Raw genomic sequence first — 26,503 nt, forward strand, 5'->3', positions numbered from 1 at the left:
ATCCAATAACGAAAAAATTTTTATCAGTCTATGCTGCATCTCTTGTGCTAAAAAAACGTTTCGACGTGATTTTAAATACATATCTAGTTCTACAACTGCGGGCCAAAATCATTTTCAGTTTTTAAACGTATACTTATACTGAACAGGTGTAACAATTTTACAAATTAAAGTAAATGCTGTTATAATACTTTGTAATGCTCTAATAGCACACTTTATTCGAGGGACGTTTTGGCGAACGTTCCTAGGACATAGAGATATCCTCTGAATGTTCTTTGAGATTTGTGCTATTAGGGTGTTTATACGATATTACAGTAACATTAAATAAATGTTACTTTTAATAATCATATAATATTATCAGGAGTAGACATATAACCTTCCATTAATATTTCGAGAATATCATGTAATATTATATAGGGGAGAGTGGTCTAAATCGGACCCATTTGCAGTTTTTGCTCTCTATAAGACATAAATAAAGTCCGATCGTAAAATCGAAGGTGCTGTTGGAAAGATCATTTAATTCCTTCCATTCTTGCTTGAGATTATTTTGACGTATCTCTCACTTGTGTTAATCTATAATGGAAAATGTAAAAACGCTTTTTCCGGCCCGATTTAAAACTATTGGTTCCAAATCGGACCATCCCCTGGTTCAAATCAAAAACTCCTATTTTTATGGATTTTTAGATAGAATTTTAAAATATTTTAATGTATTTTTCTTAGTATTGAGTAAAAACGAGCAATTTGACAGTCAAAGATTTTTTTCAGAAAAAGAAAATACTGACTGTTTATATTATTAGAATTGAAATCAATAAAATTCAACTAATCTGAGTCTGATGACTCATGATATTTTACTGATTTAATTGCTTGGACCAGATCTAGTCAGCCGATCACCAGTACTACAACCAGGCCTATAAGTTATTCACTGTACTGTCCGATTTGGACACGGGTCCTTTCGAACTTTGGAACAAATTTTACAATAAACCGCAAACGTGATCACGAAATGCTTGATATTTTTTAATTCTACACTCTTTAATTATCTTAAATCAATTACTTTTCAAATTTTTAACATTTTTTAAATAATGATTTACAAGGATTTTCTTTTTTAAAAAAATTTTCGCACGATGGCTGAAAATACATATTTGCCTTTATTTTATGAATGTTATGACAGAGAACTGTCAAACTGCTATCACATGTTCTTATAAGGATTTTACGTTATAAATAGTACACAAATCTGCTTAACCGTATTCATTTAAATTAAAAAGGTAACACGGTCTGATTTAGACCACTCTCCCCTAATAATAATCTCATTTTTAGGCCGTATATGTGAGAAACACAATCGATAAATTAGACTATATCGGTCGAAGCTAGATCTTAAATGCTTAAATAATTCAATCTTGAATCACTAAATATGATATATATGTACTTGGTATATATACCACACTTGTAGTCCAACAAACTGTATACTAACTAATATTATATAATATTACTAACTAATATTATATAATTTTAATAAAATATTCTTAAAATGTTACATTTAATATTCTAAGAATATGTCTAAAATATTACTTCATATTAAATAATATTATGCGTTTATAGGGCTATAATAACTGTTAATAACTATTTAATTCAGGGTATCGATTATGTATCTTTTTCCCTAAGACGAAAACGTGAAAAGTGAACATTTTTTTCTATGTATATATGTATATACATACATACATAAAATTTTTCACTTTTCACGTTTTCGCTCTAAAGAAAAAGTTACATGATCGATACCCGGAGCGTTAATACCGTAAGTAATACAAGAAAAATGCAAATAATAATATATAAAATCTGTCGCTCAAGTGTCGCTCAAATTCAACGTTTCTGGTCTTTTTCATGTATAAATTTGTCACTCTAATAATTCTGCGACAAAAGCCATCACATGATCTTTTTTGTCGCTGAAGCCAATTTGAGCGACTCGTGAAAATGCACCTTAATTCTTTTTTCCAATTTTTTAGTGAAAAAGATAAACAGTACGTAAGTTAAATTAAACCGAGATTAAAATTAATTTTTATATTTATAATTGATAGAACCGAGCTTAGATCGACCAATTAAAAAGCCAATGTAAGAGAAACAGCAATATGGCGTCTCATTTGGCGAATGTTCATTTTCATCAATTTGGAAGTTTTTTTCGTTAAGATAGAACTATTCCTCTAGATCTAAAAGTATAATCCAATCAGTGAAAAAACTTCCAATGATTACAAAATAAACATTCTTCTGAACGTGATCATTTGTTGCGTTTAGGCGGGAAAAGAGATCGATTTTTTTAAATCGGCTAACACTCTACTGATTATGTTGGACTTTGAAGGCATCTATTTCTGGATTACGAATTCCGATAAATAAATTTAAATGTGCAAAAAATAAGTAAAATACAATCCAACTTCTATGACAGTAAAATCTTATTGGTAAAGCTTTCACAAGTATGTAAGAATTTTTTTAGTTTTTCATGCAGTCCAGAACACAATAATATAAAAATCTGCACTGAGTAGCGATTATGTAACTTTTTGCTTAAAATGAAAACGTGAAAAGTAAACATTTTTATCATTGAAGTTGGAGAAATTTTTCACTTTTTATCTTAAAGAAAAAATTACGTGATCTATCTCAAAAATCCACGTTGTAAAAAATAAGACTCAAAAATAATAAATGATAAAAATTTCACGATTTGTCGATTAATTACGTTTAATTACGTTACCAATATTAAACAAGTTTTGTAGGAGTTTTTGGTACAAAAAAATGTACTTGATAGCTCGATATTGACTATTAATATTATTTGTAACTTTCTTCAATTTCTGTGCATTATATGATTAAGCGTTTCTATATATGACACCTACGCGATCTCAGTACAGTTTCGTGATTTCGTGCAATATTACGAATGCAACGTATCCTTCCTCTTTTCTTTCGTCAACAGTAGTTTTGTAAATCGCCCTTCGCAAGCTCCGTTATAATTAATTGGCATTTCGCGAAAATGTGACCTTCCAGATTTCTCTAGGAATTAATTACCTTTTGTTTGATTATGCAAACTGAGTTGTAGATATTCATTATCCCTCTCTTATAAAGTATAATATTGAAAAGTAACATCCGCACTTCTCTCTCTCTCTCTCTCAGGCATTTTGAAGTTTAAGCGGTAAAGGTTACGCAGATAGAGAGAGAAAGAGAGAGAGAGAGAGAGAGAGAGAGAGAGAGAGAGAGGGAGAGAGAGAGGAATTTACAGAAGAATTAGGATGTTATAGGACGATATTAAAAGTTACGTGTCAGGGGCGCACAATTCAGGCCAGACACGTGTGGCTATAATTCAAACTTCATCTGACGGAAGCCCGGAAGATCGTTAATTAATTCCGTGCCACGATTAGTTTCGTGGTCAGCTTCGTGGTTAGATCAGTATTACAAGGATCTTGTACTTTTATTGATATATGTACTCGATTAATTAGGCACTCAACACTTCCGAAAGAAATAAAAGATTAATACAATGACCTAGCTAGCAAGCTGACGTTATTTCTTTGATGTCACCATTTATTTGATGTCAAAATAACAGTAAAAATGTCATTTCAACGTTAAAATAAAGGATAAATAATATCAGCTTGTTACTTAAACTTGTTTCTAACCTGCTACGAAAACCCGTCTCTGTCTTTTAATTTTTATACAGAATAATAAAGCTACTGTATAGTGGCGTTGAAACAGTCTTATATTTTGAGACAAAGAACACACACACACACACACACACACACAATGAAATAATAAATTATATTGAATCTTACTCAAAGAAAAGCTATAAGATTTAGAAAACAGACCTCCCTTCTCTAAAGCTTACCCAAGCAGAACAAGTAAGTCATTATAATATCAAAACGATGTCAAAATGACTCCAAAATATCATTTACGATTCATTTTAATGTCATTTTAACGTCATTTTAACGTTACTGACTTGTTGTTCTATTTGGATAATCTTTGAAAATTTATTTCACAATTTGTAAAGAAAATTCTTTTTTCCTCTATATTTTACATCTATTTTATCCCTCGCTTTAATAACTATTTTTAGATGCAGAACATTAAAAAAAATATGGCACAGCACGTAAATTGATCGCAGAACGAAATTCTGACGTTTTTAATTCACGGTCGACTGCGTGTTGCACTTTACGAGAAAAAAAATGAATACTGTTCGGAATTACTTTTCTGCGACGAGAAAATGCGCGTGGAAAACAATTCGATCACTGCGGAAATAAAAGTATTTGACCAGCAGTGCGATGTGTCACGTTATTATCGCACGCGTGGATACGCGAGATCCGAGGTAGCGATTTAATTGTTTATCCAATAGAATAGAGACGCAGGGACTGGAAAATTATTATCCCACGAGTTTATGGGATTAATAGATTAGATAATTGAACATTTACAGGTTCGAGCCGGCGAGAGATTGAGCTCGTTATACTTGCGTTATATTTGGATTGAACTATAGGTATCCGCGGCGAGCAAACATGTTTCTGTTCATCCAGATTACAAATCTTATAACAAAGTCTGGTCACGATTTTGTTAAAATCCTACGAGAGAGAAAGATATACACAGCTGTGTGTGGTACTGATCTCCCTATATATATATATATATATATATATATAATCTCACTCTAATAGCATAATTTTCAACTGCAGTAGGTTTGAGCCGACTTGGGTTGGATTAATGACGTTGGTGGAGGAAAATCTATTGGTAAAGCATGTAAAGTCAACTAATAATAGAGCATGCAACGTCATTAATTCCAACACAGATTAATTCAAACCCATTGTAGTCGAAAGTATAACTTATACTGTTTTACTGTAATTATACAAGATTATAGTACCTATAAGTTAAAGTGAGATAATGTATACATGTACTGAAAGAATGGTTTTACTGAAGTATCTAAAAATTTATCTAGATACAAATTTAAATAATTTTGTTAAAAACCAAAATAATTACATAAGACGTCCAAGCTAGTTGTTAGAAAATCAAAACTTTTACAGTACATTGATGCTTCAGTTTTTTATATAATTATTTCGATAGTCCAATAACATTATTTTCTGTATCTAGCTACCCGGAAAAAAATGTTATATACATGAACATATTTTACATATATTTATATATAATTGTATATAAAATATGTCAATTTTTTATATAATCATATATAATTTTATATAATTATATATGAAACATTTTTTCCCCCGGGTAAATTTCCAGATATTTCAGTAAATCGTTCTTTCTACAGGGAGATAGTACAAGAAGAACAAGAGAGAACAAGAAAATCAAAGCAATGACATATTGATCGAATCATGACCAAAAAAATGACATACAATACATTCAATAATCGGTAAATATGACATCAAATTGACATTATTTTGTCTTTCTTGTTCTCCTCGAGTATATATAATTTTCTTTCCCGTAGGATTTTGATCAAATCATTCGTGACCAGACTCTGTTATAAGGTTTCTAGTTCATATCCTCGGCGGGAAAATCGCAAAAATCACTACTCGTCATCGACAGGGATGATGCGCCATCACCACCTTCGGACTTGTCGATCACGTGCAGGCGGGCGCGTAATAACGTTAGCAAATGTTGCGCCGCTATTTCCGATTGTCTCTCACCCAATCGTATCTGTACAACGGTTTGACACGCGGAAACGCTTGCCGGGACGTGATCGTTCTGAGAATGGTGTTCATCGACAGCGAACGGAATGCAGATAACGCGCGATAACGCGCTCGAAGGAAGCTCCCGCAGGAGTCAACAATCGATCCCTGATTTTACATTCGTCGGACGTCCTGCATTTCTGGAAAAGCACGAGGGTGTTTCTCGAACAAAATTATCAAAAACGTACCCGGAAAAAAATGTTATATAATATGGACAACACACATACACACACATATTTTATATATAATTTTATATGATTATATATGAAACATTTTTTCCCGAAGTGAATCTTGGCGCGTTAAACTTTATAAATCACTTGTTGATAATTTGAAGCAAACTTTGTTTGATAATAATTTTAACTTAAACCCGGGAACATGTTAAATACATAGATACATTTAAAAATGGACAATTAGTGATTATTTCCTTGCAGAGGAAATATCAGCATCAAATTAAAGAATTCGCCTAAAATTACAATTCGCTCTAATAAATGTTGGAACGTATTGCTATAGATATTAATTGCTTTCACTCGCCGCGTGTCAATAATGAAATTTTCGAGCTACAAATGTTGGGCCTGCAAATATTTACACTTTTCTAACTGTATTTATGATTAATCCCATTTTCAGAACAAAAATACGTAAAGCAAGCTTTACTTACGGACAGAAAAAATATTAGCAAATATTGCGAGATATTTCAAAGAGAAAGAGCGCGGTATTCGTACAAATTCAGAGACACTTGCCAATTTGCGGTTTTTCATTACGAGATGTCGCTGTATAATGTATAAAAGTATATAATGGACAATAATCTTTTTTCTCAAATAAAAAAAATATAATAGACAATAAAAATATGAAAATCTATCAAAAAAATAATTATTTTCAATGTGATCTCAGAAGTTTTATTTCTGATCTTCTTCAAAAGTGTCTATATTCATAAAATCGCGCACTAAAATCGTACTCGTGATTTGTCTCTGTATAACTATATGTATGATTGTATTATAATCGAAACGAGCACCGTAAATAATTCGAGCATGATTTAATGCGAGAACGAAATCCCATCGGGATATAAATTTGCTAAACGACACGTCGATAATCATTTATAGGAAAAGAGGACTGATAGAAGAGATCTGATCGGGCTGGACAATAGGCACTACGGCACAATAGCATGATCACGACTAAATTAGATCGGTCTATCGATTGGTTCGTTGACTCGCGACAAGCTTGTCACAATGCGGAGTTAGATGCGACCGTGACTCGGATTTCTGATGGAGCCGTGCGTGACGTCAGAATCTATACGCGACGAAATCTGAGGAGTTCAACGCGGGAACGAGGTGAGACGAGGGCAATCCGTTTTGGACTTGCGAACCCGAAAGTTCCAGACTTGCGTTCTCTCCACGTCGAATCTCCGATTTATACGTCGTAAAAGCTTGCACGAAATCCTACCTATAAATTTTATGCGATAAGATATTTTTATTGTATTTTAAAAAAGGTTTTATATAAAATTTAAAAAATGCTGCTCCTAAACTACCTAAAAATTATTCGATATTTATATATTTTATATATTTTTGTATTACTGTGCTTTTTCTCTTTTAAAATTAAAGTGCTTTTCAAAATCACCCCGATAAAAGTAACGATGAAAAGAACATGCTCTCCCAATAGTATCAATATTTATTTTATTTATTTTTTTATTACTACCTTTTTATTTTAAAATTAAAATGCATTTTCAAAGTCACCTACACAGTAACGAATACGGTAAAGGATATTATTTCCAATTATGTCAATATTCATATATTTTTTTGTTACATACAGCATTTTTTCTTATAAAATTAAAGTGCGTTTCAAAGTTACTCCGATAATAACGATGAAAAATGCTATTCCCATTTATATCGACATTCGTATACATATTTTTGTACTACTGCTTTTTTTCTTTCAAAATTCGAGTGCGTTTCAAAATTACTTCGAGCAGTGACGAACACTATATTAGAGCAATAATGAGACTGACAGGCTCGAAAATCATCTGCAGTTAAGACGTTTCGTAAATTTCGTAAAGCCATTTGGAGAGCGCTTGCAATGTGACACCGAGTATTAAAGAACAAGAAGTTTAACAGCATCAGTCATTCAGCTAGTAGGTCAATCAGCCGGATCAGTCAGTCACTCAACGGACAATCGCTCGTCACCTCGTGATACTCCGGTTGCCAAAGAAACAGAGGCAATGGGACACATACACACACACACACACACACGCGTATTGATTCAGGCAGGTTTTTCGGTCGTTACACGCCGAGCGGAGCCGAGAGGGAAAAACCCCCGTATCTCAAATCAATCCCTATCCTCCTCTCTCTCGGCTATATATATCCCGTGTATATCCAGCACCTACCTACCTACCTACCTACCTACCTACAAACCTACCAACCTACCAACCTACCTACCCTGCAACCCAGACCTATAATTTCCAGGCAACGCATGAGGCCTACACCCTGAGCCCGGAGCCGGGCGAGGACCTGCCGGCGGAGAGTCAGGAGGCGGAGGGTGCGCGCACGCGCGTGTCCTCCGCCACCGTCGCCGCCGTCGACGGCGACGACGACGTCGACGATGACGACGACGGCGATACGCTGTCGCCGTTGTCGCTGGAGCGGGGGAAGGGGCCTGTTTACAGGATAACAGGATCCTCTTCGCCTACGGTCGCGCCAGTCCACCGTCGCGATACACCACCGGCGCATCAATCGCGGCGCGGCGGCCGCACGACCGCGCACACATTCACGTACGCGCGTACGCACACGTATACACGCGTATCGTACGTACACGCAACCCTCGGGCGCGTGTCACCCGCGCGAGAGCTCGATCCGCATCTCGTCGTTCATCGCACGCGCGCCACGCGCGCCACGCGCCTTATCCGCTTCATTCCGCTCCGTTCGCCCGCGCGAACCCGCGCGATTATCGCTTCTTTTTTTCACAGCCGTCGCCGTCACCGTCGCCACAGCCGCAGCCGTAGCCGCACAGCCGCATCCGCCGCGGTGTCTCCTCTTTCCACTTCCTCTGCCTCTTCTCGGCACAGAGAGAGAGCCTATGTGCGGTGGTGGTGCTATCGCGCGTTTCCCGATATCGTTCGGCAACAGGTGAGTCACACACTCTCGCGCTCCCGGTCGGGTCTATCCGTCCGCACGATCTACTCTGTCTTTCCTTCGTTTTCTTCGTAATGCGTGCGTATATGCGCGTGATGCACGCGTAAATGCGTGAATGTCAGCGAGATCTACCCTCTCGCAAGAGTCTCGGTCTGTCTCGCGGTCTTCGCGCTCGGCACGAAGCTATGGCCTCGCGATTTCACGGGGTGAGTAGTCGCGACAACTGCGTCTCCACCTGGACGCACTTTTTTTCCTGAGTATCGTCCAACTTCTTGCACTCTAGTAGCAATTTTCCCAATCGCTTTTGCGTGAACGAGCGCGCGGGAGAAGGCGCGACGAAGGCGGCGCGTGAGAAAAGAAAAATTATGGACGGGAATAATATCGAGCAAGGATCGGGGTCACCGGGTAATCTGGTAGAATAACATCGCCATGGGGCATCGAGCCGAAAATCGAGGATATGCTATTTAGAGGGGTGCGCTCGTAAGCTGCTAACGCTAACAGCTCGTGCGCTAATATCGATTTACTGGAGCGGATAACGCCCGTTAACGTCAATCCAACGAGAACTTATGGCGATTAGAATTTCACGGAACGGTATTAATTCTACGGGAGAACGTGGGCGAGAGAAAGGAGCGTCTCCTCTTCATGAAAAGGACAGATAGCTTACAGGGGAGGAAGGAAGGAAACGAACGTGGCCTCCTAGCGAAGGACGCCTCTATCAGGAATCATATTTCCTGCATGGGAAGTCCTCCGAGAAAGGAGAAAGAGCTTGAGGGATGAGAAATACAAGTTTTAACCTCTTTCGCTCTAACTCAACTTCCACTCTCTCTTGCGTCTTCTCTTATATCTCCTTCTTTTTTTGATCTTTTATACGCTGAAAAGATGAATATTATCGTTATTGATACCTAATGACTACCTTTTAACGAATAAAGACATATACTTGTGCGTAAAAAAAATATACGTGTGCAAAGAGCAGTTAGCTAACAATAAATGTGCACTTGCGCAACCAATCGCGAGAATTCTCTAACAAACTGAATAATTAACGATGATTCGCGTCAATCGCGCATTTACTCGCCACCGAGTATTTGGAAAAAAGGTATTTCAGAGAGCTTGTATTTTTGTATTGAGCACACAAAAATGATCTCTATTCCTGCCATCCGATCATGGAAGTGCGAAAAATGAATCGAGTCACCTTCGCTCGCGAGGTGCGAAACTGTTCGCTGTAATACGTTTCAAATGCCAAAAATATAAATTTTACAGAGAGAAACAATAAAGTATTTCATGAATTTTGTTTTTAATGAGAATTTATTTTTAAAGAGAATTTTTATTTTTAAATGTCGATCATTAAAACGTGGACAATTAATATAAATTTGAATTGATAAAGGATCCTCGTTTCCTTTCTTTCTTTCTCTTTCTCCCTCTCTCTCTCTTTCTTCCTCTATTCTCTCTCTTTCTATTCAATCGCACCTTTAAAAGGAATTATGTATACGCTATATGTAAAGCGCTCATTTTGTATTATACACGTTTAGGAAGACGATTTCTTTTATTCACGCAATATGTCGTGAGATATAAAAAGAAATATTCGAAGAGCTTTTCCTTCGCAAAAATATCATTTGCTCCGTTTCTCGAAGTGAAGTCTCTTCATGAATGTTCAACCCGTGGTTGAAAACGGCGACTGTAAACAGTTATATATTCTAGTTATTTTACAGTGAAGTGATATCGGGATTCTAGATTCAATATTTACAGGATTACTTAACATACCGGGATGAAAAAGCTTTTTCCAAATTAAGCCGCAAATGAGCAACGAAACCTCATTCCCGCTCAATTTCAACTTTCAATGTCGATAATTAAAAATTTGCTGATAATAGTGATGCCTCAGATAGACTCAATCCCCAATTGAGAAAGAATTTCGTATTTGGACATTTCATACAAAGCGCGGATAAAAAATTTAATTAATCACGAAGCGCAGGGACTGAAAATTAAATCTTCACAAAGAAAAAGAGATCAATTGCAGATCACACACATAGTGTCTTTTAAAAATATAAAATAAAAAAGAAATTTATTTTTATGAAACGCAATACGAACGAAACTATTATTTATACTATATCAAAAAGAAATTAATGAAAGGGTATTAGAGGACTTCAGTTTTCCAAAATTAAATATTCAGTATTGAACTCGAGGATTATTTATAAAATTTCTGTGTTCGTTATGCTCTTGTATTACTAATAAATTGTACTGAACACGTGCAACATATTTGTTTCATTCTATTTAATAACTTAAAAATCTCTTTTAATGTTTTTCATTTATTTCAACATAAAAACAAAATAATTTTATAAACAGACATGATTATACATAAAATTAATCGAACATTTAAAAATTATGAAAATTTGTCGTAACATGATTACACAATATAGATTCCTATCTCTTCTTTCTCTCTCTTTCATTCTTCTTTTATTTAAATTCATCCACTAATCCCTGTAATTTCTGAATTTTCGATCAAATTTATTGTAATTTTCGTGGCTGCCTATATTGGAAAAACAATATGTATACAGATACAGAGATGGAGAGGAAAGAACAAAATGGAATTTATTTGAATTCCTTCTCTCGCGAATATTGGAGACTCACAATTTCGCGGAGTGATTCCTCTCGTTTCGTCTATTTTTCGCCCGGTCGCACCAATTTACAAAAATTTCCGCGTAACAAAGGCCGCGATGAAAGTAATGTTTAAAATCAATGTAATTTTCATGAATCCGATTTCACGTGTCACAGATACAGGAAAAACGTACCTGTGAGACTCACGAGGGGAAATACCATAATCGTATCTATCATCACGAACGAACATAGAGATCGCTTTCCCGATATTACACCGATATTTCGCCATCCTCCCCTCATCCAAACCCCTCTTTCTCTAAAGCGACAAAATAACGCGGTCGACGTGATTTCGATTTGGCAGATAATAAACGGGCGAGGTCGACGCTGATTCACCGAAGGGCCTCTGGCTGGCTGGCTCATCATGTTCGCGAAGTCCAGAGGCAGCAGCACGGCGCCGTGCGACTTGCTTCCCGATCCGATACGCAACATGTACGAGATCGGCAAGCAGTCCGCCACAGCCGGACCGGAGAACGTCTGGCGCATATACGATGGCTATCGGAAAAAGGACAGGATGGTAATTTGTCGCGGGAAAACTCCCCCAAGGAACACGAGTCAAGAGAAAGTCAAATTGACTTTATATTTCGACGTCATGAAAGTCAAATTGATGACGTTTATTGACATTTGATTATAAAGACATTTTGATTTTTTGTTGACCCTTATGGGTTCCTTATGGCCCGTTTGCTCATGTTTTTTATTTTTCTTTTATAAGTCCGGAAAACCAAATTTGGTGCGCAGTTTGAAGGACTACAAATATGGTATATATGCAAGTTATAGCATATATATAATTCACATTAAAAATTATTTAAAGCATTAAAAGATCTAGCTTCAACCGGCATAGGCTTTTAGTTTATCGATTGTATTCTCACATATTCGATCTAAAAATGAGATTCTTATTGTTTTATTTTTCTATTTTCTTAACGTCAAAACGATCCCAGGTAGTAAGGTGTCGTTTATTTGACGTCATTAGTCATTTTTATGTGAAGAATGACTAATTAATGACGAATCTGACGTTTAATCATCGTAAAAATGACGTGGGTTTCTCATAATTACATAACGTCGTATAAACCGTTATTTTCATGTTATTTATGGCATACATAAATTAACGTTATTAATTGATCGCTAATAATGTCACTAGTACATCGTCAATTGGTCATCCGACGTTAATAAGTATGACGTTGTAAATATGTCGTAGGCTGTATATTTCGAAATTAATTGCCAGTACTGAAAATCTATAGTGCACGTAAACTGCACATAAATATTTGGCGCTGGCAATAAATTTGGAACACAGCCCTCGAATGGACAAATAAATGTCGTCATTATTTTAAAAAGATGATGTCATTATTACATCTCAAATAGGTAACACGATATCAATAACTTAAAATGGCTAACTATTGACGTCAAAAAGATTACTTGGGATATCGATGGATGATTTAACGATTGATTCCTATCGATGTCGATTGACTTTAACCGTCATGATTTAGTTTCCAATTTTTCTAACGATGCGACTTTAACGATATCCGGATAGTGAAATAAAAAGAGAGATGATCGAATCGCGAATTAGATTTGAATTGATCGGATTTGGAAAGTCATTTTTTGAGGGATTTAAATGCGAGAATGAGGTATAATTCATTCGATCTTGAATCTATTTGATATGTAAATGCATGCAAAGAATGGTTTTATAGAAGAAATATCTAAAAATTTAACTAGATAGAGATCTGAAAAAATAATTGTTTTGGACTTCGAAGGAGCAAGCCAGTATCAGGCTGTTCGTCACCTTGCTGAATTAAGTTGCAATATTCACGAAACGTTGGTACTCTAATAATGGATCTGGACACGGAAATATCTCGCGAAATGCAGCTTCTGTATAAAAAATACCGTGGAAGCCTCAAAAGCATTAACTTTTTAGACTATCTAACCAAAATAATTATGTAGAACTCTCAAGCTGTTAGAATATCAAATTTTTTGCAGCATTGCTCATTATGATTAAGTTTCCTACATAATTATTTTGTTTAATGAATAGATAGGTAAAAAAGAAACGAGCAAAGAAAGGATTTTAATTTAAACTAGTACATTATCTTACAGTTATTCGCAATTAACTATTTATTCAATATCATAAACAAGACCATAGAACGTTTCGACTATACTAAGTCTTCATCAGTCAAATGATAATAATATGACTTTAAGTTAAATGCAATGTTCAAAATTGGACAAGTTCTAAATTTAAAAGATACAAAGTATAAAATTATGTCGCAGTCAATTACAAAATATAAAATCATGTCGCGGTTAATTACAACGATTTCACAGTATATCGTCTATAAAATTGTCTTTGTTGGACGGCGAGAAAGAGCGGAGTCAGGTTATAAAATTATATGATGAAGTCAAAAGGCTTTTAAATATGTATCTCAATATGTACTTGAATGAAAATTAAATTAAAATACGTCGTATAATGTGATTCAATTAATATAAATTAATAATAAAAGTGTTGAGAAGAGTTACGAACCATAAGAAAACAATATTTAAATAAAAGATATAATATAATTAATAAGAATTAAACAAAAAAATAATACAAACGGCGTTTCGAGTTCGATCGGATCATCCTCAATGTCAAACATATAAAAGTGATAAGTATATACATATTTAAGGTTTAAAATTGATAGATAAAAAGATAAATAAAAATTAAATTAATTATAAATTAAAGAATTATGAAACTAAGTGAAATTTAAAATTATATAGCTTACTTCAAAAACATGCCTTGGATCACAGATGAAAGCTCATGTTATATTCACCTCTAACAGATAAATGCGAAGGATATTATTTATGTTTAATGTAATAAGGCCAAGAAACATTTTATACATGCTTATTTTGAAACCGATTTTAATAAACAAATATATGAATCATCCAATCTCTCGGTATCTTTTTGTAAATTTATGCCTTTTTCCTGTTTTTTAATACAGAGCATTTCCGAAATTAATCTTTTATTATAATTATGTTCGGAATCCAAGATTCTAACATTATTTCAATCGAAAGAATGATTGAAATTCATAATATATTCTGAGATTACCGAGTGCTTCGACGAGTCCATCTTAATATTATTAATGTGCTCATTGATTCTCGAGTTTAATTGTCTTTTTGTTTGGCCAACGTAGGAGGCGTTAACAGTTCTTGCAATTAATTTTGTATACTACATTGCATTTCAGTTCTTTGTTGGTATTATCTTTTTGGACTTTAATGAAGTTGTTAAGTCAATTCAAACTCTTATATCCTACCGTGAACAAAGATTTATTTAGACATGATGTAACAATGTTAGACAATTTATTTACAAATGGAATTATAAAATATCTTATATCTATAATTATTTTGATAACTCAAGAAAATTATTTTCAGATTTGTGTGTATCTAGTTAAATTTTTAAACATTTCAGCAAAATCGCTCCTTTTATAGTTGGGCTATATTGAGAAAAGTGTTTAATATTTGTGTTTATAATTGCATGGTAAAATAATTATGGTGAGCAGTTTCATTTGTATAATTATTATTACTGTAATGCTAGTATTAAAAATAATAATCTATATATAGTGTTCTCTCAAACATGAAAAAATTATACTATAATTTATAATAATTTCAATATTAATATAATAAAATATTAATACAATCAAAATATAAATAATAAATAAAATAAGCATTTTTATTTAGTAAATGCAATTGCAATTATAGTGGATACAATTATTTTTTAACATTCGCTTACTATTTATGAGATAACATAATAATTAAAAAATATGTTTAAAAAAAAAATGAAAATTTGCAAACAGTATATGTGACTATTAATAGCAAATTGACTATATTTGCTTGGTAACTATAAATATATAGGTGTTCTAAAAGATGACTATAAATTACATTTAAATTATGGTAATTGCAACCATTTCTTTCTCTCAATGCAAGAGATTCTCGTGTTTGAGTTCCAAGTTTGCGATTCGTAGAGCGCGACGATAGCGGATAGAAGATGAATGCAAGTATTTGTTCGCAGGAGGTTTCGATCTTTCTGTTCGACAAACGATCCGTGGAGAAGCTGCACAAGCCGAAACGCCGGGAAACGGTCACGGACATCTTGCGCGCGGGCGCCGCTCAAATGGAGCGGTACTCGCATCCGAAGCTTCTTCAGGTACGTGCATACGCAAGGTATTCGCGCGGCACGTGAATTCACTCGAGATATATTCGATCAATACGCATTATATCGCCGTTCGAGCGTTTTCGCGAGCCATTCCGTAGATCGATCACGCGCTATATTTGACCGGCGATGCAGGCGTACAAAGTGGAGGAGTGCGCGGACACGTTGGCCTTCGCGTCGGAGCCGGTCCTCGCCAGTTTAGCGAACGTCCTGGCGTACAAGGAGCAATTGGCAAACACGCTCGCGGCGCAATCCTCGGGGCCGATGGGCAAGCAGAACCACCCGCCGACCACCAGCCACCGCTCGACCTTTGTCAAGGAGTACGAGCTGCTCGAACTGGAGGTCAAGTACGGGCTTCTACAGGTAAGAGAGCGCGATGTTGACGACGAAGGAGAGACCGACAATAGATTTCCCGGGACAATAGATTACCTAATTGGGCTTTGAAAGCATTTAATAATTTGTCATCTCTATGAGAATCAAAATTCATCTCTGTAAAAACTATAAAATTCAAATTCGTGTCTCGATAAAAAGTTTGCGAAAAATATTTAAGAAAATCCAGCATAGTAAAGAATATTTTTTATTTGTGTTTTTTAAAATCGGTCCACGCGAGTTCTTGTTAAAATTTTTTATTTAATTTTTTAATAAATTCGAGTTATAAATTTAACACAATATAATTATGTTATTTAAATATTTTGTTAAATTGATATTCAACATTTCTTACGTCAGTGTCAAAACAATTTATGAATAAGTAAACAAATAACATAAAAATAATGTGCTTTAAAACGTAAATTCTAAAATGAATAAATAAAATAGACACGTGTTAATTTTTTTTGAAAAAAATATGCTTCCAGTTTGCTTACAAATTGTGTTCATGTTATAATATATTTTTGTATTAATATTGTTACACACACACATAATGTTTGTATTACTTTCTAATATACATTCATCTTGTATTAAATTAATACAAAAATTTCATTGGATCGTTTGGGATACGATGCTTAACGTGAAAAAAGATAATTGTTATTTTCTTCTTTGCTATATACTTTGATTTCCGGAAACCTCTCTTGTTTTTCTATGTACCTACTCTCGCGGACTTTGCGGTTTCAAATCCGAGGCACCGATAATGGTGTTCGTCCATTAGCAGTTAAGTTATATAAAACAAGAGCACGGAGAAGAGGAACAAAGTGATATGTTTTTAAGTGCTAATACTCGTGTTATTACAATATCGCCGATGTGCTTTTTTTCACATATTCTCTCCATCTCTTTTTTCTCTAATAGACACGCGATCGAAGGTTTCCATAAAAACTACACCCTTGTGCTATTATGTTGCGTCGATGCAACGTTGCAGGACGAAATTAGGTATAGGCAGTAATAGCAAATAGAGGAGAGGCAATTTCGATGTACGAGTACGCATGTACGACCGTGACATTGTACGTATCAGCACGGAGCGTAGATGCGATAACGGGGTCGCGTTGCAGAAAATTAAGTCGAATCCAAGCGCATGCGTGCAACAACGAAAGAGATGGTGAAAGGGAGAAGAAAGGAGAGAGAGAGGGTGATCAAAGTGAATTTTCTCAAAAACGAGTTCCTAGTTGCAGCCACGCGAAATCAACTCCATCACAGCGCGGCGGTGCCGTGTTTCGATGTAGTTCACATAATAGAATGTATTACGAGGGAGCGTAATAGAATGCTTAATGCCGTCAACCCTCTCAAACCACGAGTTAGACTTGTGCCGCTGTGTAATAGCGATCGCGTTCAGTAACTCAGTTTAATGATTCGAACTCGCAATTATGTCTTTCACGAAGAGTAATTCTAAATCTATTCGAGCTGTTACGGAAAACAAAGAGAAATTCGAAATGTAAAAAAAAGTGAAGAGGGTTAATTATTAGATTTATTTTTCACTTTTAAAAATTATTTGAAGCATAAGAATTGAAGGAACATCGAAACATTATTAAAAATAATATTGAAATGAAAAAGCGAGAATTCAGTCCAGATAGTCGGATTTATGAATTTTTTATTGCTTACTTTTTGCAGATCACGGAAGCCCTATTATTTCTTCATGGCAACTGTAAATTTCTCCATAGAAACGTTTGCCCGACGAGCATCATTATCACAAAAAGAGGCACGTGGAAGTTATCGGGATTCGAGTTTATCGGTGAGTCTAATCTCGTCATCCTTCGATAAAGATAGAGACACTAAGTTTATCCATTTTTAGTAAGTATCAGCTACTTTTCATCAATTAAAATATTACCTTTCATCAAATTGTCCAAAAGCAAATACGATGAAGCATAATTCATCGATAAATGAATATATACATATAATGACAAAATTACACTAGCAAATTTGAAGGACTAGGAATTATTAAATCTTGAAATTATTTCCTTATACATTGCGGTTTGTGTACTAATGCATCATAAAACAGAAATAAAATCGATGAAAGGTAAATGATGTATCGGTTAGACGTGATATCGAAGACTAAAAAAGACAGATGCGCGACCTTTTTACGCTGCAGTTTTTGTCAGAATATGTTTCGCTTGTTAGAAGGTGCCAAGGAAATACCGATAACCGTGCAGTCATGGACGAAGCACATGCCAAAAATGACTCAGCCGAATCTCGATTATATAGGTGAGACATCGCAAAGAGAGGTTGTCGTTAACGCACACCCACGCTGGGAAAACCACTTTTAGTGCCTATAAGATGCTACGTGTTTTACGAGTCTTGCAAGTTTGATAAAAATCAGATTTATCTTAACGTTTAACACATTAAGCGCGTTCTCGATTCTTCATATGAAAAGAAGTAGCTCTCAGCTCTATAAATAGAAATGGTTTTTCTATAAACGGAGATTTTGTATAAATATATCTATACAGAGAATCTCTTTAGTGTGATAGAAATAGGAAAATCAATCTCTCTCTGTACAAGATGTAAATCTGTATTTTGAGTATACATTTATTAATATTTAACTCGGTTTGTTTTTCGTCCCGTGTTTCCCTTACGATTCTCGTAGGTATTGCATAAAACAATTTCGTATTTAACATTAAACGTGCAACGAAAATAGAAATCTAATTATACAGCCGTCACAATAACATAACGTGAACTTTGTTTTATAATAAAAAAATATTTGATAAACTCCAATCAAATGTAAAATGTAAAGCTTTCCGAGTTTGTTCTACATGTTAAAAAAATAGACTTGCTTACACGTGCAAGAAAAAAAAGAAATAAATTCGGTAGCGCGTCAACGGGTTCGGATTTATGCGAGAAACTTCATTAACTCCGAACTTTAGCGATAAAACGGGCTATTGCTTTGAATCCGGCAGCTTCAATCGAGCCGTAGCTCTCCGAAAATTACTAGGGATAGCTTTCCGCACATGGCGATGCGATACGATTTCCTATTTGCATTGTTGATGATCCTTCTCGCACCTCGTCGACTGGGGATTTGTTTATAACGCGGTCGCGCAACATGTTACAGCACCAGAGGTGCAGCAGAAAAAACTCGGGAGCTTCTCCAGCGACATGTACAGCCTAGGGATGACGATATGCGCGATTTACAATCAGGGCCGACCACTGATACAGGCGAATCACAGCTGCTCGGATTATCTCAAGCAACTCGAGACCGTAAGTTAATCCGTTCGCGAGACGCAGGCGAGACGATATTCCCTTCGGAAGCACGCGAAGAAATCATAGGATGATCTTTAAAAGTATTTAACTCTCGAGAGACACGGAATCTCTCTTGGAACTTCCCATCGCTCTGATCTTCGTAAATAAACTTTGTTCCTTTCAGTTGCGTTTCCTCAAGTTGCAAGTTCGCGAAAAGAACTTTTGCTGAAGTATCAAAAAATTGAGCTAGATACGGGTCTCAAAATAATCTTGTTGAATCATCAAAATAATTATGTAGAATACTTAATGAACGTTACTTAAGGAATACACCAAGTTAAGAGAAAATCAAAATAACTTTATTTTGACGTAGGGTTGGTGAAAAATGTTTCAAACGTGTTTTAAACAGTTTAAAACATGCTTAGTTGATGTTTTTATTATGTTTTAAATATATTTTCTTTATAGTACTGTTTAAAGCATATTTGAAGCATTAAAAACATGTTGGAGAAGAAACACAATATGTTTTATTCTTAAAAAAAAAAAAAACATTAGTCTTTATCAACCCTGTTTTGACGTCATGAAAGTTAAAATGGTGATTTTTTTCTTACAAAATTTGAATGTTTATTGACATTAAGAATCGAAATAAAGAGTTTCTTGGATGATGGCAATGCTGCAAAAAGTTTTAATATGGTATTCTCTAGTAACCAATTTAAAACGTTCTTTGATGAGTATCTAGCTGAATTTTTAGATACTTCAGCAAAACTATTCTTTCCTGTTCTTTTTTTATCGTTGTGTAAATGGCACTTCGATCGCAATTCCGTCGAACGTCTGATTGAAAAGTAAAAGAGCGTAATGCTGAAAAGATTCATTAGATTGCTGCTTCCTTTACCAGCTTGACGATCAAGTTGCCGTTCTTTTGCCACTGATACCGATACCACTTCGGGAAGCTGTGACGCGACTTTTGCACAAGGACCCGAAGCAGAGACCGACTGCGCAAGTTTTGACCATGATCAAGTTCTTTCAAGACCCATTCGTGCACGCTCTGCAATTTCTCGACGTCAGCAAGATGAAGGACGTGCATCAGAAGGAGCACTTTTACACGACAACTTTGAGAGAACTTCTGCCGTATATGCCAAAGGTACACGCGAACGTCATGAACGTTGTATGTATATTCGGGATGGATTTAGAGTGAATTAGAATCGCGAAGAATCGGAATATCTAAAAGCCAGCTTGAATCTTGATTTAAATCATAATACATGTACATTCCTTCGAGATGCTTATCGAAGATGCCTTACAATTCTCTTTATTTTATAATAATAGTAATCCGCTTTTTGCTAATTATTCTACTATAATCCCTCGCAGTTCATTTTCTGCATTTTAATGCACCGAGAACATCCTTTCCGTAATTCCGAGCGAATAGATTTCCGATAGATTATTATAGAGACGTGGAGAAGAATGTTAAAACGTTTAGTGGAGCAAATGAGATCTTCGATGGAATAATGCAATAAATTTTCCATGATAAGCAAAAGATTGATTAGCTATGCTCTTTCTTTTTAACATCTTTTGGTCCTGATTTTATTAGAACCATGTTAAAAGAATTTCTTTTAAATTCAACATAAGGACATTTTAATACGTAATTCGTACTAATTAATTTTTTTTCAAAATTTTGACTATTTTTCCAACATATACATTATATGTAAATCTAATCTCAGATGACGTCGACAGAATTAAATAATTTCAACGGACAATGTCTTCAAATTGATGTACATTACGATGTCTGAAGGCGTCTAGGGGTTAACAGCGGTTAGCTCATCGAATTATTTTACAATATAACTTACTGCAGATTGCGCCGTTGTTTACACTGTGACAATTCACCTAATCGTACGTGCCCGCATGCTTCCGCGAAATGTCACGTGTCACACGAACGTTCCCCGTTTTGTGCAGAAACTCTGGTATCAGCACATCTGGACATACCTTCACGCGGAGCTGCAGACGCAGGAAGTGCTGTCGGCCGTGCTGCAGCCCATGCTGTACATTGTCCAGAGCAGCACGAAGGAGGAATACGAACGAATCGTATTTCCCACGCTTAAGTACGTATTACATACAGAACGAGAGCGGAAATGAGCGCGAGACCGCGCGAAATAGGCACGTCTCATCTCACCCTCTCTTCCGTTTCTCTCTCTCTCTCTCTCTTTCTCTAAGACCTCTCTTCACCAATCGAAAGTCGATTCAGGGAACCGTCACCTTGCTGGAGAATCTGCACATCATCCTGGAGAAGACGCCCCAGGAATACGAACGCGAGGTGCTCTCGATGCTGTACATGTCCTTTGAAAATTCGACCATTCAAGTGCGGGTGAGTAAACTCAGGAAAAAAAAACTACTGTGATTTATTCGTGAAATAAATAGCAATCTAATAATTGCAGAAACCAAACTCTAATGTTTGAAAAATTATATTTCCATTTTTCGAATATCTTACTGTCTTATTGAGTCTAATTTTTAACAAAGGATTAACAGGACTCTTAAAGAACAATAATTAAAAAGAGGGCTAATGAGAGTCAGACACAGATCTTGGTGCGTAAAATAAATTAATCAAAAGGGTTTATTAAAGATACATAAATTTGGAAATTTCGGTAGATTCGAGCATTTTACATATAAAAATTAAATTTACGCTCTCAACCGACTGAGATCGATCTTGGATCGATCTTCAAAATTGAATTAATGTCAATTACAGCCGGTTGGTAAGCTGAATAAACTATGAATTCCAAGATAACGGCTAAATGAAGAAGAAAAACCGAAACGTTTTTAATTTATTTATTTTACGGATCGAGATTCGGTTCTTATTAACCTTTCTTTTTAATGATTGTCTCCAAATTTTTGATATAAATTCTTAATTTGATATACATCTCTTATAAACTCTATTTTAATTCACCGATACCTTTTCACGGAATTTTTTTCGTATATTCAGAATTTTCGTAGTTTGATAATATTCTTGATCTAAGTATATCTAAACGATAGCAGTTCATGAATATGCAAAGTCACTAAAAAATTTTTGTCACATCAACAATTCATTCGTTTATCAGACGGCCGCGTTCGTGGCCGTGGCACATGTGACGAATTATCTCGAAGATGACGCCATACGTAACGTGGTGCTGCCGAAACTACTAGACGCCTTCGAAAATAATTCGGCGAATGCTCGGGTACTCATGGATGTGGTACCATGCATCCTATGCCGTCTTGAGAAGCAGAAGATCATCGATTGCATTCTTCCGCTGCTATGTAAAATCAAGCTGCAAGAACCCGAGATCGTCGTGCGGGTTGTAAGTAAGTGGAAGTAAAGGCGAATACACGTGGATTTACGCGCACATTTAATAGAAGTCATACCCCGACGATCAACTGTTGCTTTACCAGCTAAACAATGTTAACTATAATCATACTAAATTATATTAATTATAATAATATTAAGTGTTCAATATAATTAAAATAAAAACTAAACTGAAGTAAAATTAAATTAAAGCACTTGAATTAAATCAAAGCACTTATGTAGAAGATGTTTCAAAATTCAATTTTATCTTTCTATTTTTATCGGTTAAGACAAGCAATTTAAAAAATTTCTTACACGGAAAGAACAGTTTTGCTAAAGTATTTAAAAATTTAACTAGATACGCTAAAAATAATTTTATTTGCATTATCAAAATAGCTAAGCAGGACGCTTAAATTCTTCTTAAGATGTTAAAGCTTTTTCCAGCATTGTTACACACACACCAACGTTTAAGAGTTTTAAATAATTATTTAATTTTGATGTCCAGCAAAATTAATTTTCATGTAGATCCGTATCTAACTCAATTTTTAGATACTTCAGCAAAACCGTTTTTTCTTTCCGAATATATTTCAATATATTCGCCTCTGTATTGTGACATGAAATGTCCTAATAACTACAATAATGTCAACAACTTTTTAATCTAATATTCTTATTGTCTGTAAAAAGATAGATATCAGCTAGGGACCGTTTTAATATATAATGTAACACGATTCGAGACAGAGAAATAAAGAAAATGAGAAAAGGAAAAACAGGAGTTATAATATCCCATAGGGATATATATTTATTCTAAAAAGAAAGAAATGATCGTTATTATGACACGCATTTAATTATTCTCGTTTTTTTCGCGTATTTCAGATATTTACAGGTTGATGCTGACCGACAAGAAATATGGGTTATCAGTGAATTGGATGGCGACGCATGCAATGCCTTCTCTATTACCGCAAACCGTGAATCCGAAGCTGAACCTCGAGCAATTCATATTGCTCCTTGAGGTACTGCAGGATATGCTGAATAACATTGAGAGGCAAGTTTCAATTAGAGGCTAAGATGGTACGGAGTAGTATATTATTGTATATATATATATCGGGTAAACAGGAGTGCAAAATAATGATTCCCTAGGGACTTAATTAAGAATCGTTGTGAAAATAAATGAATAATTATATGCGGTAATGGCACGTAAAATCATTAAAGAGTTCAACTCGTGAAATATTAATGAATGTTTACGTATATCCGTTCAAAAGTCATTCAATGTAAAATTTATAGAAAAGAATATATCTTTATTTTTTATATTATAATTAATTTTTGTTACCGATAATTCTTTTTATCGTTGTTTCGATCGTTCAAAGATCTTGTTTATGATACTTAACGCGATTGCAACATGGAGCACTCCGTATAATTAACGAATATTGCGGCTACTAATTAATTAATATTGCGCAACTATCGATCGATATAAGCATCTTCACATAAAGCATCTTCAGAATTTTCATAACGCCCACGCGCGAGCTCTCTCTCATTTTTTAAATTGCAGAAATCAGAGGAACAAGCTGACGCTCGACAATCTCTCTTTACCGAGTCCCGACAAATCTCGACCCTTGCGACACCAATATAGCACCGACAATGTACACGTGCCGGCGTTTAACATTCCCAATTTGCGCATCGAGCAACGCAAGACCTCGTCGGCCGAGGACATGGCCAGAAAGAATAGTATTGGTGCGAATATTGACAGAAATATTAGACTCTAGTGTCTCTTCCAACATCCTTTAAGCAATGTGATATTCTTTGTTAAGGGACTGAACTTTTTCAAATTTCCTCGTTGTCTTGGATTAATTTGTAATGAGGTCTAATGTTTCCTTTTCAACACATCCATAACAGCTAAAAGGGTTACGACACTTTTCTTCCACAGAGAAACTCTCTCTGTGGAAGTCCTCTAATGGAACTGTAGTCCTCTAAGTAGAACTGTCCTCTAATGGACAGTTTCCATAAATATTAGCTAAGTTAATTATTTAATAAAAACTTCGACTCTTTCGAGTGATAGAAGAGTCTTCGAAGAGACCTGGAAGAAACACGGGTGATGGCTCCATTAAGCTTATTCAATATTTATGGAAACGGTCCTCCAAGGAATTAAACGATCCCAGTTCACGGGTACTAAAACGACATTTTTCCCCGCATACAGGATCCATATCAACGGCATCCGCGGAAAATATGGCGCGGAAAAGTTCGGTGGCTGGTAAGTGAAGATGACGGTTTTCTTGCCCTCCGTGTAAAATATTTATTTTATTTTTCCTTAGTGGGAGAAACGCGATGCATTTTTCGAGACGTTTGTAGATCGATTTAACCGAACATAACACGTCTGTTTAGCGATGTTCGGCGGATGGTTCAATTCGCCCTCGGCCAACGACAGTAATTTCCTGCGAGTCGCCAACACGTTCACCAGCAGACGACTGTCGGACAACACCCTGATGACACCGAAGATACGGATAGCGCCGTCCTGCGCGAGCTCGCCAGGCGGGACGCCAGGCACCGGCGGTGGCGGCGGTCTGCCGATCCGTCGACACTCCAGCACCGGTCCCCAGGAACGACGCGGGTCCAATATTAATTTATCCCCGCCCACGGTATATAAATACATGCATATCTTCCACGCCTACTATAATTTGCACGTCGTGAAATGATGTCGCCGCTACGCGACGTATAATAAAAAAAAAAAATGAAATATAAATTGAATACGAATAATGTAGAACGATCACCTGCGGTCGTGAAACGCGAAAGAACCATGTCAAACGAGTCTCCTTTGATAGGGAATTTTTAACGTAATTTCGATTTCGAGAATTAAATGTATTAAATAATTATATATATAAGCAGCACAGGACGCATTAAAGCTTAAACTAGCATGACCTACTAACATTCTTCGGAACAATCGGAAAACTACCTGTCATCTATAAAAGCGAATCCCTTCTATTGATCACAGAGACGGCGTAAAGCAGAAATAAATCGGAATTGTTAATTGATCCGCTGTGCGGAGTATTAATGCGCGGAATATTAACAGAGCACAAGCGGGCGGAATCGCAAATTAGCGATTTACGCGCAAAGTTTTAACGACCATGAGTTTTAACGATTGAGAAATTTGTTTTCCTCTCTTTTGCCTCTCGCGCATAAATCGATGCGTAATTTTGGCGATGGGTAATTTCGATAGCGACTCGTACAGCACAGATTATTCCAGCAATATTGCAAGTGATGCAAAAATTGCAGCAATGTTGCTGCAAGCTTCTATGCTGTATGGAAATTATAGATGCACAAGGAAAAATTATACATACTGTACGCAAGTAATAATTACCTGTTTTATAAGTTTTTTCAAATATTCATATATTCACAAATCTATTTATAAGTTCGTTACAAGCATCAAATTTATTCGAAGTATATTTTGAATTCTAGTTATATAAAGTCGCTTTATCGATCAATTTTATGATATTCTTTAAAAGAAAATAAATTCTTGTTTTTAGTATATGAGTTTTTTCTAAAATTTGTAATAAGTACACTAAATTTTTTGCAGTGAAATTTCATTCCAAGAGAGAGTGAAAATGCAACCACCCTTGAAAAAAAGTGAAAATATTTCACTTCTTGAAAAAGAATGACGATCTTCACTCTCTTTAGAGTGAAATCTCATTTTTTTGGAGTGAGATTTTACTCCTTTAAAGTGAAAATTCACTCTAAAAAGAATAAAAATTGTTACTATTTTTCAAAAAGTGAAATATCTTCACTTTTTTTTTAAGGGCGGTTGTATTTTCACTTTCTTGGAATAAGATTTCACTGTAAGAAATTTATAGTGTATATAATTTAAGATTATTATCAAAAAAATATTCTTTGTTAAAGATAACCGTTCCTTAGAAAGAAGAAAGTAAATTGAGTAGTCATTTTTCTTAGCGGTAGAATGATATTTTTCTGGGTGTGGGGCCATCCAAATAAAATCGAGATCTGTTCGCAGGGAATGCCG

General features: G+C 35.4%; 1 protein-coding gene across 1 annotated transcript in view; it reads left to right on the top strand.

Moving 5' to 3' along the window:
- The first annotated feature begins 11,804 nt into the window (after window positions 1-11,804).
- The window catches only part of bma (SCY1-like protein bma), a 15,627-nt gene continuing 928 nt past the window's right edge, over window positions 11,805-26,503 (top strand). Inside the window, exons 1-14 of the mRNA XM_018455284.1 lie at window positions 11,805-11,957; window positions 15,465-15,599; window positions 15,741-15,968; window positions 17,640-17,760; window positions 18,147-18,230; window positions 19,072-19,217; window positions 20,089-20,334; window positions 21,141-21,286; window positions 21,399-21,549; window positions 22,277-22,517; window positions 23,371-23,539; window positions 24,044-24,225; window positions 24,689-24,742; window positions 24,874-25,127. Of these exons, the coding sequence (XP_018310786.1) occupies window positions 11,805-11,957; window positions 15,465-15,599; window positions 15,741-15,968; window positions 17,640-17,760; window positions 18,147-18,230; window positions 19,072-19,217; window positions 20,089-20,334; window positions 21,141-21,286; window positions 21,399-21,549; window positions 22,277-22,517; window positions 23,371-23,539; window positions 24,044-24,225; window positions 24,689-24,742; window positions 24,874-25,127 (2,310 nt within the window). The remainder of the gene's footprint in view (window positions 11,958-15,464; window positions 15,600-15,740; window positions 15,969-17,639; window positions 17,761-18,146; window positions 18,231-19,071; window positions 19,218-20,088; window positions 20,335-21,140; window positions 21,287-21,398; window positions 21,550-22,276; window positions 22,518-23,370; window positions 23,540-24,043; window positions 24,226-24,688; window positions 24,743-24,873; window positions 25,128-26,503) is intronic.

This window comes from Mycetomoellerius zeteki, unplaced genomic scaffold (assembly GCF_001594055.1).
Source record: "Mycetomoellerius zeteki isolate Tzet28-1 unplaced genomic scaffold, Tzet1.0 scaffold48, whole genome shotgun sequence".
Taxonomy (NCBI): domain Eukaryota; kingdom Metazoa; phylum Arthropoda; class Insecta; order Hymenoptera; family Formicidae; genus Mycetomoellerius; species Mycetomoellerius zeteki.